Genomic DNA, 12904 nt, shown 5'->3' with positions numbered 1-12904 from the left:
AGTGGACGGGGATCTGAAGGCTGGACAGATTGTGGGCGGGGCAAGGTGGAGTCTGAAGGCCAGGCGGGCACAAAGCTCCGCTCCCGGGATGAGGTGCAAGAGCTGGGCTGCGACTGGGACCAGGCTCTGAGTGGGGCGGGACGTGGGGCGGAGTCTGACAGCGGGTGGGGGCGGGGCCCGGGCGCGTTCAGTTGTGGCATTCAGCCCAGCTGGTCCTGAGTTCCACCCACCGCCTCCACCTTCCGCCCCGCGCCGGCTTTCTGTGCTACAATCGCTGTGTCCCATCTTCGCGCTGCCCTTGCGGAGCCCAAGCCCACAGTGTCGGGCCCTAACGGGGACCTGGGCATGCCGGTGGAGGCGGGCCCGGAAGGCGAGGACGAGGGCTTCGGGGAAGCAGGTGACCCAGGGGGGCTGCTGAGGCGACTTCTGCTTTCTCGGAGGTGACCTCCTGGGAAGGGCAATCGGGGCCGGGATAGGGACCGGGAAGGAACCGCAGAGCCCTCCCATCCCCCCGCCCCAGGGTGGTTCCGGAGCAGCAAGCGCCCTCCGGGGGTTTGGGACGAGCACCTGCGAGCGGGTCCCTGGAAACCGCAGAACTGTGGGCGACAGGCCCCGTTTTACAGATGGGGAAACTGAGGCCGCTTCAGGTCACTCGCCCTTTGGGATTGGGATTTGCTCCAGACACTTCTTTCAGCCCCTGTGGAGATGGAGACTCCTAAGGGGCCAGGGCCGGGAGTGGACCGTCGTGGCTTGGCAGGAGGGGCTATCAGGGTGGGCGTGCCGGCCTGCTGAGTCAGCAACCCCAGGCACCTCTGCTGGTGTGGCCTGGAGCCCTGGCGAATGTGACTTGCTTACAGAGCAGCACTGCAGGGGGTGGGGGTAGGGGGGAAGGAGAGAGAACCATCAGCTCCCTTCTCCCCTTCTGCAGCCTCAGTTTCCCCATCTGTAAAATAAGAATAATGGTTAGTGTCTCCTGCAATGAAATCTGTCAGGATTAAATGGGGAAATGAATGGGGAGAGTCTGGAGGCTAGTGAGGCCGGGGTGTTTTAGAGACCCCTATTTTTGCCCACCTGGCAGCTTGCTCCATCTTTGCCAAATACAGGAAGGAAACCCAATAACCCAATCCTCCACCAAAATACTTGGCAAATTCTCACTTTGTCTTCCTGGCCAGGATTGGGCAGGACCTAAGGGCAGGCCCACGTGTCTTGGCCTGCCAGCCGGTGCTCACTGCCCTGGGTCCCTATACGGCCTCTTTAGTTCATTCCAGCCAGGAACCTTCTGTCTGTGGCTGAGCTGGATGGATCTCTAGGCCCGAGTCTGAGCAAACCCTAGGGATAGCTGTGCTGTTCCCTGTTGCTGTGGGACATCTGGGGACAGGTGGCCAAGACCCAGGGTTCTCACACGGAAGAGAAGACAGAGCCTCTGTCCAGGCATAGCCCAGATCGTGCCAGCGCAGGAGCCCCATTCCAGGCTGTAGCTTCTGTGACCTCGCATTGGTATCTGACCCTACTAGCCAGTCTCTTGGACACATGTCCCTCTGTGAGTCCGTGACCTCACCCTCCTTGTTTTCCTTCACCCTCTCTTCTGCGGCCCTGCCTCTTTTTTTTTTTTTTTTTTAAATAAATGTATTTATTTATTTATTTTTGCTGCATGTGGGCTTTCTCTAGTTGTGGCAAGCAGGGGCTACTCTTCCTTGCGGTGCACAGGCTACTCATTGCAGTGGCTTCTCTTGTTCCAGAGCATGGGCTCTAGGTGCGTGGGCTTCAGTAGTTGTGGCTTGCGGGCTTCAGTAATTGTGGCTCACAGGCTCTAGACCACAGGCTCAGTAGTTGTGGCACACGGGCTTAGTTGCTCCGCAGCATGTGGGATCTTCCCGGACCAGGGCTCGAACCCGTGTCCCCTGCATTGGCAGACAGATTCTTAACCACTGCGCCACCAGGGAAGCCCTAGCCCTGGCTCTTAAGAATTGGGTTCTTCAGGGTTCATTCTTGGACCCACTGGTGAGGCCCCATATACGTGGCCTTGGCCACCTCTTCCCCCCCTGGTTTCTGTTACCATCTGTGTCGTGAATGCCCAGCCTATGGTTTCAGGTCAACCCTATCCTGGGTTTACAACTGCCTCTGGGTCAGCCGGGATGTCCCCCAGGCACCCCACCCTCATCCTGGCATAACCACCCAATTGGCTCTCTTTCCCACCTAACCATTTTCTCCTTTTCTGCTCCTGCCTCCGTCGTCAAGGGAGAACCCAAGAGTCCTGCCAACCTCTTCACCCTCCATGGCTGCCCAGCCCCTGCTCTGCCACTCCTCCTGACCCCAGCACTCGCCCCTCTCTAACACCCCAGTGGGTTCCACCCAAATGTCCCACTGCCCCTTCATCCCACCCAAAACCTACTGAAGAGATGAATCTCAAAATGATTGTGCTGAATGAAAGAGGCCAGGCAATAAAGCATATGTACTATTTGGTTCCACTTATATACAACTAGAAAATGCAAACTAATTTATGGGAAGAAAGCAGCCTGGGGGTTGCCTGGGGGTGGGGTAGGGGGTGTGTGATGAAGAGGAGCAGGAGGGAAGGGGCGTGAGGGATTTTTGGGGGGTGATGAATATGTTCACTGTCTTGATTGTGGTGGTGGCTCCATGGGTATTTATATATGTCATAACAAATTGCTCGAAAACTACAATGAAAGCGGTATGTCAGAAGGACTTCAGAGGGCTTCCCTGGTGGCTTAGTGATTAAGAATCCGCCTGCCAATGCACAGGTTCGAGCCCTGGTCCGGGAAGATCCCACATGCCACTGAACGACTAAGCCCGTGCGCCACAACTACTGAGCCTGCGCTCTAGAGCCCATGCACCACAACTGCTGAGCCCGCGTGCCACAACTACTGAAGCCCACGCGCCTAGGGTCCATGCTCTGCAACAAGAGAAGCCACTGCAACGAGAAGCCTGCGCACCACAATGAAGAGTAGCCCCAGCTCACCGCAACTAGAGAAAGCCCATGTGCAGCAACGAAGACCCAACGCAGCCAAATAAATAAATTTAAAAAAAGATGAGGCAGAGGGAGATTATGCACAAAGGAGAAGGCGTTGTGAAGATAAGCAGAGACTGGAGTGGTGGGGCCACCAGCCGGCAAGTGCTGGCAGCCACCAGAAGCTGGAAGAGGCAAGGAATGGTCCCCTGGAGGCTCCAGAGGGCATGCGGCCTGCCCACACCTTGATCTTGGCACAGTGAATTTCTGATTTTGGACTTCTGGCCTTTAGAATGTATTATTTTAAGCCAACAAATGGTCATTTGTTTGTTTGTTTTTTGGCTGTGCTGCGTGGCTTGTGGGATCTCAGTTCCCCGACCAGGGATTGAACCCAGGCTGCAGCAGTGAAAGCCCAGAATCCTAACCTCTAGGCCACCAAGGAACTCTCAATGGTCATTTGTTACAGCAATTTGATGATTTGGGAAATTCTCAGCCTGTCTAGACTGCAGAAGATACTAAAACTATGAAATTCACTGTTAGGAAAGCAGGCTCTGGAGAGAAGGCCCAGAGTGTGTCTGGGCAGGAGACCTCTGAGGTGGGGAAGAGGTGGCCCGCGACTGGGAGACCCAGCAGTGTGGGCAGGTGGCTGAATCAGTCCCTTTGGGCTGTTGTAACAGAATACCATAAGCTACATGGCTTATAAACAACAGAAAATTTTGTTTTGTTTTTATTTATTATTTACTTATTTACTTATTTATTTTTGGCTGCGTTGGGTCTCGCTGTGCGCGGGCTTTCTCTAGTTGCAGCGAGCAGGGGCTACTCTTTGTTGCGGTGCGCGGGCTTCTCATTGCGGTGGCTTCTCATGCTGTGGAGCACGGGCTCTAGGTGTGCGGGCTTCAGTGGTTGTGGCACGCAGGCTTAGTAGCTGTGGCTCACGGGCTCTAGAGTGCAGGCTCAGTAGTTGTGGCGCACGGGCTTAGTTGCTTCACGGCATGTGGGATGTTCCCGGGCCAGGGCTCGAACCCGTGTCCCCTGCCTTGGCAGGCGGATTCTTAACCACTGTGCCAACAGGGAAGTCCCAACCCTGACTTTTAGAATCTAGAATATTCCCTGCAATGGCTCCTTGGTGATCCAGGGTACTGTCCCTCTTCTACTTAAAATTCTTTGAGCCTCCATCCATGAGTTTCCCCAACGTCTAGGAGTCACCACAGACTCGAGGGTACCTTTTAAGGTCAAAGAGAATAGCAGGGGTAGAGGCCCTGGGGCTGCGAGCAGGGATGAAAGGGGTGGGGTGGGGGTGGCCACGGGTGCCTGCAGAGGGCACGGCCTTCAGTGGCAACATCCCCGAAGAGGCTTTGCTCATCTCTACTTCCTGTGCTTTCATCACCTGGACAGGCCGGCAGGTCAGGGCCTGAGAGGGCAGGGGTCCTGTGGGGGCCTCTCTGCCTCAGTAGGATGTGTCCTCCCCACCAGCTCAGGACCCCTCCAAAGCCCCTCCCCTCAGGGCTCGGCACCCCAGAGCCTAGGCTGGGGAAGCTGATTCCCAAGCAGCAGGCAGGCAGAGCCAGTGAGGTCCCCGTCAGTCTCATGCGAGGCCAGCGGATCCTCAGTTCAATCACAGATCAGGCATCCAGACAGCCTTGGCCTTTGTGGTAAGCTATCTGGGAGACACTGCCCAGGGCCTGGGACCCACCATTGCCTCCCAAGGACGGCCAGGCCCCCAGTGAGAAAACTACATCCCTCCAAGGACAAAGATGGGATCAGCCATGGCAGGGACAATTCTGGGGTCCCAGGCCCAGGGCACTGGGCTCCTAGGCTGTGGCCAGAGACAGTAGATGGCCTCAAGGACCTCTCAAAGACAAGTCCAAGTCCCTGCATTCCCTGTGCCCCAAAGCACTTGGTGTCCGGAGCAGCTGGGTGGACAGCCCACCTTCAGGCCCCAGGCCCCAGTGCCCCTCACCCGGCACAGAGGCATGCCCCGCGCTGCCCCCCACCAGCATGGCGCTGGGACCGCAACACCTGCTCTCTGCTTTGCCAAGTGTCCACGCGTGGGGCTCTAGTGCCCAGCTTGGGGTCTCATCCCCTGGGCCCACAGCAGGGACCAAGTCCTTTAGGGGTTGGCTAAGGTCCAAGGCATGGAGGAGGGGAGGGGCTCTTCCTTCAGCCTCTGGCCTGGTGTGCGGCCCCCGGGAGGGCCAGGATCTGGGCTCCGAGAACTCAGGGCACACACCACACACACTGTCCTTCCTGGTCAGGAATGTTCCCTCTCAGCTGCCCCACCCTTCCCTGTCCCTTCTGAGAACCAGGCCACAGCACACAGGCTGCCGGGGTGAGCAATTGTCTGTGTTCCTCGGATGTGGGAAGGGGGTCTCACCACACATACCCACCCTGGGCTGGGGCTGAGCAGGGGCCCCTGAAAGTCAGAGATGACAGCTTGTCCTGATCGGGGACCACCGACCATATACAGAGCCAACCAGAATGAAGGGAAGGGGCCCAGAGAGAGTGGAGGGAGCCCTCGTGCCTGCCAGACGTGCAGAGATCTGGGCAATGTGCCCTCCCTACCTTCTGCCCCTGGTCTTGCACAATCCTGACCAGTGCGGAAAGGGGCAGAAATCTTGCCAGGTGTTTCAGCAGGAGTGCTGGCAATTGCATCACCCTTCCTGGATTTGGCAAAATATGAATCACTCCACCCTGGAAGGGGCCATGAGCCAGGTGGACCATAAATAGGGTTGCCCAGGCAGCCTCCGCACTCACTTCCCCCCTCAGCTGCTGTAGGGAACGCCAGCCTGCTCAGCCCTGAAGCCATGCCCCTAGGTCTCCTGTGGCTGGGCCTCAGCCTGCTGGGGGCCCTGCACACCCAAGCCCAGGATTCCACCCCCAACCTGATCCCGGCCCCACCTCTGTTCAGGGTCCCGCTACAGCCCAACTTCCAGCCTGACCAGGTAAGGGCCCTGGAGGGAGAGCTGCAGGGGGTGCCGAGGGAAGAGTGCAAGCAGAGGGGAAGAGAGGTGAAGAGTCCTAGCAAACAGGTAAAGGCAGGACGCCCAGGCTTCAGCTTAGCCTGCCCTGGCTCCCCCGATGGAAGCCACGCTCCATTGTCCCACACCGACCCCGACCTTGCTGACAAGAGGATCACCTGGGCAGACCTTCCTAGATCCAGTCTGTCTCCCACAACTGCTGTAGTCCATGCGTGGTGGGAACACCTTTAGTTCCTCTGCATGAGGAGGAAACTGAGGCACAGGGAGGCCAGCTGGCCACCCTGCCCAGGGTCGCCCCCTCCCTGCCATCCTCAGGGCTCCCTCCTGGCCTGGCTGCCTCCAGCTCCCACTGGCTTCATCAGTGCAGGAACTGAATGCCCAGTCCCAGGCTCTGCTGCTTAGTTACGGGGGCCCCTGGTTCAGGGCCTGCAGTGGCGGGGGCCCTAGGTTCGTTTGTGGGCTCTGCCTATTACAGCCCCCTGTAGTTCCAGGGGAAGTGGTACGTCGTAGGCTTGGCAGGGAATGCATTTAAGAAGGAAGAACAAGGCAAGTTTAAGATGTTCGCCACCACCTACGAGCTGAAAGAAGATCACAGCTACAATGTCACCTCCACGCTGCTCAGGTGAGAGCCGCCACCTCCTTGGGGAAAGTGGGGGAGACTGGAGGGGCTGCTTGAGGGTCTAGCAGCAGACTGATGTCACAGTCAAGGGCTGACCGAAGGTGAGAGACAGTCATTCATCCTTCTGCTCAGCCCCGGATTCAGACATTTGTTCATTTCTTCCTTCATTAGATCAGCATTTATTGGTCACTTCAGAGCAGACACAGAGGGTGCTGGGGATGGACACAGTCATTCAGAAAACAAGACAGAGAGAGCCTGGAACCCCCCCCCCCCCAGGGCTTCATCAAGGGCTTACAGGGAGGTAGCCTCAGGAACTGGGCCTTGAACGAGCCACCTGCCTCAGAAGGAGGCATGAGGCGTCCACAGCAGGGGCTGGTGACTCTGAGTCAGAGAGAAGCACTCCTTCAGGAAGCAGCCATCGTACAGCTGTCCTGAGCAGCAGCTGAGTGGCTTGGCAGGGGGGCAACTGTGCCCAGACACTAGCACACTGCCAGGGGCCTCAGGCACCAGCACAGAAGCGATCTGGTGAGGAGTGGGTCTGAGCAGGGTCCCTCTGGGGGTGGCGGAGAGAGAAATGGTAGGGTGCCAAGGATCGCCCAGCCCCTATGAGTTTCTGGCTCTGGCACCCAGGGGGATTGAGGCTGGAGCATCTGTGGAGCAAGAAGCAGAAGAAGGATGGGTTTGGGGAGATCAGCTGTGGAATACCAGGAGACAGGGTGGGACTCAGGTCAGGGTTGGCCCAGGAGCTAGAGGAGTCCTTGGCAGGGAGCAGACTGGAACCTTGGAGGGTGACTCCCCCAGGAGAGGTGACAGACAGGGAAGCAGCAGAGGGTAGATAGGAGCAGGGGATAAATGCCTGGGGTTGGGTGTAGGGGGACAGTGTGTAGGGAAGGCCACCGAGGGGAGACAGCCCTGAAGAGGAAAGGACAGTGGGTGCTGGAGGGAGGGTCTGAGCAGGGTCAGATGTCCCAGGGCAGACCAGGCAGTGACAGACAGTGGTAGGCTCAGAGGGGAAGACCCAGGCCCATCTCAGCTGGGTGGGGTAGGGACCACCTGCTGTGGTGGGGATGGACTGTCTTGGGCTGGGCCAGGCCAGGGGCATCAGAATCCCACCCCCTCCAGCTACGGCCCTGGCCCCCACCTCGTCCAGCCCAAGGAGTCCAAGCCTGTGTCCCCTCTGGTCTCACTCACCCATCTCTCCCTCCCACAGGGACGAGCGCTGTGACCACTGGATCAGAACTTTTGTCCCAAGTTCCCGGCCTGGCCAGTTCACCCTGGGCAATATTAAGGGTGAGTCCTGAATGAGGTGGGCCCTGGGGCTGGGCTTCTGGGGGGGCAGGGTCCTCCAGGAAGGGGCACAGACCTCCCTGCCCCTCCACACAGATGCTGTTCTGTGGGAGAGGCCCCTGCAGATGGGCCGGGGAGAAAGGAACGGCTCCCTCCTCCCAGCCTGGGCAGGCTGACCCCTCGCCGTCCTCCCCACAGGCTTCCCCGGGGTTCAGAGCTATACCGTGCGAGTGGCGACTACCAACTACAACCAGTTTGCCATAGTGTACTTCAAGAAGGATTACAAGAACCAGGAGTACTTCAAGACCACCCTCTACGGTGGGTCTGCCCCACCGCCTCGGGGACCCGGCTCTGCGTCACACTGTCGGGGGAGAGGCCCATCCCAACCCAGCCCCCCAGGTCCTCTCTCAGTGTCAGCTCGCAGTCCCTGTGGGCGGCCAGGGAGGGAGGTCCTTCTGCAGACCCTCCATGAGGAAGGGATCAGAGGCCTTGTTCACGCATTCAACAATATTTATGGAGTGTTTGCCGGCCACTCGCTGGCCATCTGGCCACAGGGAGGACCAAGGAGCTGACCCCTCAACTGAAGGAGAACTTCATCCACTTCGCCAAATCCCTGGGCCTCACCGATGAGTACATCCTCTTCCCTGTTCCAGTCGGTAATGGCCAGCTGGGGAGAGGAAAAGGGGATGTGGGGATGACCCAGGCCTGAGGCTGCCCCACCAGGGAAAGGGGGGGAGGAGGGGCTCGGTACTCTACTGCAGTCACTGGAGCCCCTGGGAGCCACTTTGGGTTTAGGAAGACCCTGCCCCACCCAAGGATCCGTGGGGCGCCCAGGGATCCGGGCCCCAAGGGTTCCTCCCTGACAGAGGAGAATTTCAGGCCCAGGTCCAAATTTCCCCAGTCTCCCTGCCCCAGGCCACTTCCCCGACACCCCAGGCCCTACCATCCTAGACCACTTCCTCCTCACACCCCCTCATCCGGGGCCACTTTCCTCCTCGCCTTGAGGCCGGCTCACCACTGACTTGAAAAGTGCCCTTGTCTTCAGGTGGCCTGGACTGGGCAGGGGGCTCCAGCTAGGCCACTCAGGGAGCCAGAGGCTCCCCAAAGCTGAAGGGTTGCCAGGGTCAGCAGGTAAACAGGCAGGAGGCCTGGGTGCCCAAGCAGATGTGTGGCCGGGCCTCACCTGCCTCCTCTGGAGAACGGGAGTCCCCCAGGTCTGCTCGTCCTCAGGCCCTTCGCCCAATCCCCTGCCCCAGCCCCCCAGCCCTGAAGGGAACCCCCAGATATGCCTTTGCTGGGCCAGGCTGGAGTCTGGGGTGCTCAGGGGCAGTGCAGGGGTCCCAGTGGGCAGGGGTCATACACACACACACCTGCCCATTCTGACAGACTCTCTCCCCCACAGACCAGTGCATCGATGCCCAGTGAGGGTGCAGTGAGTATGGCTGGGGGAGGGGGCTGATGGGAGCCAGGGTGCGGGCCTGCCTCTGCCCCCGCCCAGGACTGCTGTTATCTCTACTTCCCCGTCTCCCTCTCAGGTGCCTCCCGTCTCTCTGCTCCCATCGCCCTCCTGTCAGCCTTTGCCCAGCTTGGTGCCCAGCTGTCCCCACCAGCCCAGACACCAGTGACAGGAGAGTCCAGAGACCCTTCTCATGGCACTGCCCACCAGCTGCTCTCTGGAGCCCCACCTTGCCGGCTAAATAAACACATGCCCCGGTCCCCAATCTGTGCTCCTTGACCCCCGGGCCACCTGGGAGGAGGACAGGCAAAGGATGGGCTCACATTAGCATCACTCCTGGACCCCCCACTTGCTGGTCCTCAGCAAGTGATGGTGGCCGCAGAACCCATGGCCAGCTTTGGCTGGACACTTCCTAGCTCTCCACCTGCCCCCACCCCACCCCCAGGCCTGTCCCTGCCTTTGAGGGATGCCTGGCCCAACAGAAACACTGACGGGGCCACACCTCATTCCCACACTCGATCACCTGCAGTAGGTGCCACAGCAGAGGCCCAGCCAGGGCCGGGGAGCTGGATGGGGGCTGCGAGGGCTGAGGTGCTGACACCCCCAACTCACCAGGACTCCTGTGGATGCTGGAAGACAGCAGCCAGGGCAGGAGGGGTGCACAGTGGGTGGGGCAGAGGCATGCCCAGCTTGAGGGTCGCCAGGGGTGGTCCCCTGCCCGTAAGGGACCGCCCCGCCCAGCCCCCTGTCGGCCCAGTGCTCACTCTCTGGCTCCCACTGGCGGGCGGCAGTGTCCACGCTGACCCCATTCAGCATCTCGTCCTCACCCACACCTCTCCTCTATGATGACCTCCAGACCACTACGGGCAGAGCCGGGGGCGGCAGGGAGGGGAATACGCTGCCGGGAATTCAGATTCCAGGAGACTCGAGGGCTGCAGACCTGTACCCTCCGCTTGGCTGGGCCCAACAAGCCCATGTTCACCCACAGGCCGCAGCTGGAGCCCCTCCCTGTCTGCACCACACACGGGAACCCCCTCCCTGGCCTCTTCTTCCGTTGCAAGGTCAGAGGTCAGAGAGGGTGCGGTTCTGAAGAAACCCAGGCTTCTCCACCCACAGACTTGCACACCTACCCCTTCACCCTTGGCTGGGGGAAGGGGAGATACTGGAGCTGTGATAATCCTGGATAATCTCTCTATCTCAAAGTCTCAGTGTAATCAAGTCTGCAAAGGCCCCTTTGCCAAATAAGGTACCATTCACTGGTTCCAAGGACTAGGACCCAGATATCTTTGGGGACTGTTATGCAGCCTTCCACACTGGGCTTGCAGAGGAAGTGATGGCAGGGCTCGTGAGATGAGGAGTGAGAGGTGAACAGGGATGCCAGAGGCCGGGTAGCACCAAAGCACACGCCCTCCCCCCATCAGGGCTGGCTGGGGTAGTGGCTGTTTTGTCCTGTGGTCTGCTATGTGGACCTTGACCACAGGAGTAGGGTGGGCAGAGTCCAGGTTCACTTTGGGTTCTGGGAGTAGAGAAGGGGCCAGCCAGGTAGGGGCCTCACCACCTGTGCCACCCAGCTCTCCATCCTCCCGCCCTCACTCAGCCACTTGGGGGATGAGGCTTTGGCCGGGCTCTCCTCTCCTCTCCTCCCGCCTGCCTCCCTCTGCCCACACCGCTAGCCCCAGGCCCCAGGCACACGCTCAGGCCCAGGAGAAAGGCCACTCCTTGAATGCTATGGTGGGGTCCTGCTGAGGGCTGTGCAGCATCCTGCAGACCCTGCCCAGCTCTCCGTGGAGTCTGACTTTCAACAGGACAAGCTAAGTGACTCCCTGCCTGGTCCCCACAATGGGACGGGCACCCCAGGATCGGGGAGGGGGTACTCTCTGGGGCTGCGCTGTCTCCTTGGGAAAGAGAGGAGCTGTGCGGGGTCAACACTTGGCAGAGGTGTGAGCAGGGCTGAGAAAGGAGGGCTGGGCACCCGCCTTTGGCTGATCAGTGAGAGGCCTTCCCTGAGGCCCTGACATTTCACTAAGACAGAAGAGCCCTGTGTCCTCTGATGGAAGCAGAAACACCTGTGTCTGTGTAGCACACAAGTGCGCAGAGACACGGCAGAAACACAGGTCACATATGTGGACATGCTGACACAATCCAAACACGTTTATCCCTACAAGCATAGAACACCCAAAGAAAAGCACAGGCACATGTTTTCTCCCAGTTATGAAATCACACCTGAGATCACAGGACCCCACAGACAAGGGGAGAAACACAAAGACTCCCAGGCACACAGGGACGGGCAACAGACCCTCAGAGAGACATACAGGTTCTCAGAAACATGCCGAGGCACGTACAGATACACACCACACAGACATAGCAGTTGGATGCGAGCGCTCATGCATGCAGCCTGCATGGGGATACCTGATGCATGTGTCCACCCATCAGAGCGCCTGGCTACGCCCGGGCTCACTCCTATCACCCTCCTGAAGCCAAAGACTCACCCCTCTCCAGGAATGGCCCAGGTGCTGTCTGCCATCTGTTCCATCCATAGGCCTAGTACCTTTTTATTTTTTATTTTTTTTGGCAGAAAATTTCAACTTTATTTGGCCAATGTGTCCAGTTCCAGGTAGTGGGAAGAAATAATAGAAATACTGTGGTAGCCCCAGGTGGTGGGAAGTAAGTGGATGCCTGGCTGGAGGAGGGCAGCTGGGGGGATGGGAGGAAGGGTACCCACCCATTATAGTCAAGGAGGGTCAGCTGACCTGGGTGAGGGGTTTTCACTGCAATTCTTCCTGCACTGGTTCAGCGTAGGCCTTGCCTCCACTCAACCTGCTTCAAGGAGAAGGTGGGGCTGCCGTCATCCAAGTCAGTGGTGGTTCACGTTCCTCAGTGAAACGGTAAGGCAGCTCCTGGGACAGAGAGGATCCCTTCCCATTGTCATCATCGGGGCACATAGCTCGGTCTGACCGCCACCCAGGGATGGCCTGCTCTCAGGAACTACCAGTGTGAGACCAGCACCAGGCTGCAGCAGCCATGTGGCCTTCTCCAGGAGGCCCAGCTACAGGAGTCCCAGTAAGTGAGCCCCTCTCCCCTGGATATGGGCCTCATTCAGCTGTATCCCTGACCAAGATCACACGTCTGGTTCCAGCTCAGGAGCGACACTTTCCGGCTGGGTAACTTTGGGCAGGGCCCCCTTTCCCAGCTGGTAAAAAGGGTCGGGTATGATGGCAGCTGGGCAGACTATCCCGAAGCCTTCCTTGACTGACAGCCACAAGCTGCACTCTGCTGACCGTGACTCTCAAGTAGGCTGTGAACGGATATCTTCCCTACACATTGGGGGCCTTAGAAACAACTCGTCTCAGATTTCGCCCATGCAGAGGCGCCGGCTAGCTTACCCGCAGGTCCCCAGCAGCAGGATGGGGCAGAGTGGGGGGTCCCAGGCTGCCCTGCCCTTGTGCCGGGTTGCTCGACCTGAGGGCCGAGCCCCCGCCGCCTAAGATTCTCATGGGGTATCCCTTGGTGGTCCAACCCGGCCGCCGGGAGAGGGGCGGGCCCGGGGACCGGCGGAAGTGGGCGGAGCTCGACTGTGAAGCAGGGTGTGGGCGGGGCTC

The 12904-nt window shown here is 59.1% G+C and overlaps 1 protein-coding gene and 1 long non-coding RNA gene across 5 annotated transcripts; one reads left to right on the top strand and one right to left on the bottom strand.

Annotated features, from left to right (window-relative positions):
- The first annotated feature begins 219 nt into the window (after nt 1–219).
- On the top strand, nt 220–9570 carry LCN2 (lipocalin 2). Of its 3 annotated transcripts, none has more exons than XM_060101501.1 (8): nt 220–397; nt 5732–5907; nt 6429–6565; nt 7773–7852; nt 8048–8167; nt 8404–8505; nt 9252–9281; nt 9385–9570. In XM_060101501.1, exons 1-7 carry the CDS (start codon nt 346–348, stop codon nt 9272–9274), a joined length of 690 nt encoding a protein of 229 aa, XP_059957484.1. In that variant the 5' UTR covers nt 220–345; the 3' UTR covers nt 9275–9281; nt 9385–9570. The 3 variants fall into 3 exon arrangements, with proteins under 3 accessions (XP_059957484.1, XP_059957486.1, XP_059957485.1); XM_060101503.1 differs by having other exon boundaries at nt 220–440; nt 5874–5907; XM_060101502.1 differs by lacking the exon at nt 220–397 and adding an exon at nt 419–440.
- Nucleotides 6788–12843, bottom strand: LOC132492189 (uncharacterized). Of its 2 annotated transcripts, none has more exons than XR_009532787.1 (3): nt 12689–12843; nt 12028–12202; nt 6788–8516 (listed from the first exon to the last, which is right to left on the bottom strand). It is a non-coding gene; the product is annotated as an uncharacterized LOC132492189 (long non-coding RNA). The 2 variants fall into 2 exon arrangements; XR_009532786.1 differs by having other exon boundaries at nt 12056–12202.
- Nucleotides 12844–12904: the final 61 nt, after the last annotated feature.

Source organism: Mesoplodon densirostris, chromosome 6 (genome assembly GCF_025265405.1).
Source record: "Mesoplodon densirostris isolate mMesDen1 chromosome 6, mMesDen1 primary haplotype, whole genome shotgun sequence".
In the NCBI taxonomy this organism is placed as follows: domain Eukaryota; kingdom Metazoa; phylum Chordata; class Mammalia; order Artiodactyla; family Ziphiidae; genus Mesoplodon; species Mesoplodon densirostris.
This window is presented reverse-complemented; position numbering and strand designations above follow the sequence as displayed.

Bases quoted from the DNA above. Each gene is read 5' to 3' on its own strand.
- LCN2 (XM_060101501.1), top strand. From the start codon at position 346: ATGCCGGTGGAGGCGGGCCCGGAAGGCGAGGACGAGGGCTTCGGGGAA. The intron at 8,168-8,403 runs GTGGGTCTGCCC...ATCTGGCCACAG, and splicing joins CTTCAAGACCACCCTCTACG to GGAGGACCAAGGAGCTGACC. The intron at 8,506-9,251 runs GTAATGGCCAGC...TCTCCCCCACAG, and splicing joins CCTCTTCCCTGTTCCAGTCG to ACCAGTGCATCGATGCCCAG.